Source organism: Limulus polyphemus, unplaced genomic scaffold, assembly GCF_000517525.1.
Source record: "Limulus polyphemus unplaced genomic scaffold, Limulus_polyphemus-2.1.2 Scaffold922, whole genome shotgun sequence".
NCBI lineage: Eukaryota > Metazoa > Arthropoda > Merostomata > Xiphosura > Limulidae > Limulus > Limulus polyphemus.
In genome coordinates, this window is record NW_013666532.1 from 241,692 (window position 1) to 246,055 (window position 4,364).

Consider the following 4,364-nt stretch of genomic DNA (forward strand, 5'->3'; position numbering starts at 1 on the left):
TGAGACTACTTTATACACAACATCAAAAATCTTGTTGCATTCTAGGCAAATTTATTGGTATGGATACATTATGATGAGTTGTTATATTTTTAAAATTAAACAATTTCTAAATCTTATTAATTGATTTATAAAATGAAATAAGAGACTTCAATGAAATGTTTAACTTTAAGTTTTACATGTAGGCCCAGGGATACAGGCTAAATAAAATATGTGACAACACTAATTAATCCGATTTTAGTAAAACTGGAAACAGAAGGTTGTGATGGTAGTAGAATAATTACTGACTGACGATTTTGGACAACGGATAACTTGTTGTTCTCAAAAGCAGTCAATATTTGTTCAATTATATATATAATTACATGCACATTGGTAGAGTTTTAATCACACAACAAATAAACGTAAAAACAATGTTATCGAATTTTCAACTCGTATGAGACAAATTGGAAAATTACATTTTCATTGTCACTATCATGAAGGGAACATTTTTTTATGACACCATTACTCCACAAACGCAAAAAATAAACATGCACTTACCCTTCATGAAAGATTGGCACCCCTGGGTGATAACTACAGGTTTGGGAATCACTTTGCTCACCTTCATAAGCCTGAAAAGCACATTAATACAAGCCCAGAACATGCATTTTACAATATACAGCTTTTTTACTAGAAGAAATAATTAGGTATACATTTTGCGATGTACAAGACGAAAACTTAAACTATAAAACCAACTTTTTATTCCAGTGATGAATATTCTGAATGGTTGAGTACACACATATACAAGCGCAACAACAATATGCTACTCTCTAAAGTAGTTAAATTGTAAACTTCCATTTCAAATACTTTTACTGAACTTGGTGTTAAAGCCAGATAAAAGATCTAAATTTCTTTACACTACAAGTGTGATCCCGAATCATCCTACAATTAACAAGTATATCCCATGATTAAAGAAAATCAATAGGTCTTTTTTTTTTTAAGCCTTGTTGAAACCAATACTTACTGGAAGCTTTTAAAGCTTACACGAGATGAGCAAGAATTTGTACAATTGAATTTTCTTATTTTTTAATATTTTATGCTAATTCATAAATTTCAAATTCTAATTAAATAGTGGTCTAAAACCTTAAGCTTAAGTAATAATTTAATACTGTTTGACTGAGAGAATGGTTGATAGTGAAAAAAAATTATTGTGTGTACTTGGTATCCTAAAAGATTAAAATATTTTATGACGTTTTTCATAAAATTAAGTTTAAATATGCAACTTTATTGAATTTTAAGTATATCTAATTCATTGATAATGAAATTACTTTTCATAGTACTAAAAACGTATTTCAATTTTTTGCTGCTACAAATCTCTAATATATTTACATAATTGGGATGTAAGAAACGAAGAAAGATCCTAGTAATATCTTTCCCTGTAATTTTACATTTTACAGCATGAATAATGTTTAAGTATTAACTAAACAATATATTCATATTGGTAAAAAAATTATCAACATTTAAAAGATTAAACATCACAGAAACTTTAACTTACCACTTTGCAACCTCCATTTTTACACTGAGTTCCGATAGATATAACGATGTTCTCATTATCTGAGATGAAAAAATAAACAACATTAACATCTATCATTAAATAAGTATAACACATCTAATATCAGCAAAATTATGTTGTTTAGAAAGATTTTAATAACTTCCATAAGTAAAAAAAAAATAGCATGTTTTTGTGGCTTGATACCATTAATGTTAATGCTTTTTGACTGGGAACTGTTTGGAATAGTCAGTGGCATTTAGGTCCACTGATATCCATCATACAAGCTTAAAAAATACCTGCAAAGTAGAGATTAAATCAAGCACAGACAACAAAGGAGAAATAAACACAAGTGAACAAAGAGACAATCTTTGTTTACACTAAGGTTTGTGAATTTACCAAATCAGTTCTGATTCACAGATTGATGATATTGATGGAGACAAAGCACTTTGCTTTCATGTCTGCACAGTCAATTCTGACTTGCTACTAAAATTCAGACATAAATGTTACAGTGCAGAATACCAGAATTCAATGCTACATATGTATCAAATTATTCCAAGTAATAAAAATAATTGGATAAAAAAACCCAACTTTTACCAGTTTGTACAAATAATTGTATCACCCCTTGAGATGGGCTTGCCTCTCCCCAGGGCCAAAGTGATATAAGTTCCTAGTCATTGGCATACACACTATCCTACCAAAAGTCATGGGACACACCTCTGATTGCAGAAAATGGGTGTAACGATAAAATATGCAAATGGTTTGACCTATAAAGGTGATCAGTGTTTCACTCAGAAGTCATTTCGAACTTTTACACTGAATGATGAGCACACAGAAAGAGCTTATAGAGTTTCAGAGGGGAAGGATAGTTGGATGTCATTTGGGGAAAATGTCTCTCTATGCTATTGTGCAACAATTAAACATTCCCAGGTCAAAAAACGCAACAAATGCAAACTGTCAACTGGCATGGGGCAAGGCACACAAAACCTGGACCATGGATCAATGGAAATAGGTCCTGTTGAGCAACGAGTCACGCCACACACTATTCCAGTCTGACGGACGTGTTTGGGTATGGTGGATGCCTGGAGAATGCTTATTACCTGAATGTGTTGTCCCAACATCGAAGTTTGGAGGTAGCAGTATCATGGTCGGGGGGTGCTTCTTATAGTATGGACTAGATCCATTGGGGGCAGTGCGTGGATCCACGAATGCTGAGTCCTACATTGAAGTTCTGAACAATTCTGTGTGTCCTACATTGCGGCAATTTTATGGTACCAGCCCTTACATCTTCCATTATGATAAAGCTCCATGTCACAAAACAAGGATTGTGAACGTGTGTTTTGAAGAGAATAACATCGGAACATTGCAGTGGCAAGCACAGAGCTCCGACCTCAACCAGATAGAACATCTTTGGGATGAGCTGGAACACAGAATGCAGGCAAGGCCAAGATGGCCCTCTTCAGTAGTGGAGCTTACTGATGCTTCAAAGGATGAGTGTAGCACAATACCACCAGCTTTCTACCAGAAATTAGTAGACAGTCTTCCAGTGTTAAATTTAGTGTAAAAACATCTATATATGATATCTCAAAACTATAAGATTTGAATTATATTATTTATTCTAAGAAATATAAAAACAAAGCTTTAGGATGCCCTCTACATTATACAGATTCAAAGGAAAGAAATCACTGATTAATTATACAACTAAGACTTGTTTTGTCACTGTAGACGTTCAACATCACACAATATAGACAAGATAATGTGATACAAAAATGCCTAGACAAATGTGTGTGTGTGTATGTGTAATATATCACATTTATAAACTTTATTTAAGTGACAATGATACCATTACCTTTTTCTCCTGTTAGTTGTTCATTTCCCTTTTCTTTAAGCTTCTCCAATAAAGGTTTTAGAGAATCACCCACTGTCAAAGGTAGTCTACAAACTGGACTTTCTTCACTTGGTCTCTCCAAAGGTTGTTGGCATTGGGGTTGACAAGCTTTTTGTACTACAGTCTGTGTATATATAAATAAAGAATGTAGATATTATATATAAATCATAAAACTTAGCACTGCTTATAGTATAGAGACCTTGTCTTTGCTCTTAACTTGTATCAAAATGTCCATGGTTTCTTTCATTCATTTTCATATAAAACAGACAAAGCACTACAAAAAGCTTAGTGGTTTTCTAACAGTTTTTTCTTAAAAATATTCACGTTTTTCATAATCAAATGCAGTCACACAAATCATTTTTGATAGTATTGATAAAACATTTTTCAAAATGTAGCATAGATCTTAAACTAATCGACTATACTATAGTTTGAGTCAATATGGATAAAACTTTTTTTACATTTTACAACTTTCTTTTTCAAATTTATTCTTTGAAGGCTATTTGAAATGGATTTTTCTAGAAGCTTTCTTCTTTTATAATGAAACAAATCTTCCTAGTAGTTTTCCGTTTCTTTGTCCTTGATGAGCTACAGTAGTAAAAGTACTAGACATGAGCCAGGGCTCAATTTAGATTGGAAAAGGTGCATAGCAGTTTGTTGTAGTGATTCACAATTAAAGCTTTGTGAAAACAAGTTAAACAATAGTAAATAAAACACAACTGAGAAGAAATATATACCTTATATATTTTAGTAAACTTTACTAAAACATCAATGATTAAGGTAAAGTCAATTTCAACAATATCAGAAGATTCTAAATGATTTTAACTTTTGCTTTTTATATATTTGTGTATCAGGCCACCTTTATGATTTGGAACCATTTATCAACCAGCTTAGATAGAGGCAAATTTTCCAGCGGAGGACCAGATAATGAAATTTGAACACAGTGTTTACAAACAG

At 32.1% G+C, this 4,364-nt stretch overlaps 1 protein-coding gene across 1 annotated transcript in view; it reads right to left on the minus strand.

Moving 5' to 3' along the window:
- The window catches only part of LOC106461259 (cysteine and histidine-rich domain-containing protein 1-like), a 31,733-nt gene that overhangs the window by 10,619 nt on the left and 16,750 nt on the right, over nucleotides 1-4,364 (minus strand). Inside the window, exons 5-7 of the mRNA XM_013921066.2 lie at nucleotides 3,372-3,534; nucleotides 1,529-1,587; nucleotides 535-605 (exon numbers count right to left, since the gene is read on the minus strand). Of these exons, the coding sequence (XP_013776520.1) occupies nucleotides 535-605; nucleotides 1,529-1,587; nucleotides 3,372-3,534 (293 nt within the window). The remainder of the gene's footprint in view (nucleotides 1-534; nucleotides 606-1,528; nucleotides 1,588-3,371; nucleotides 3,535-4,364) is intronic.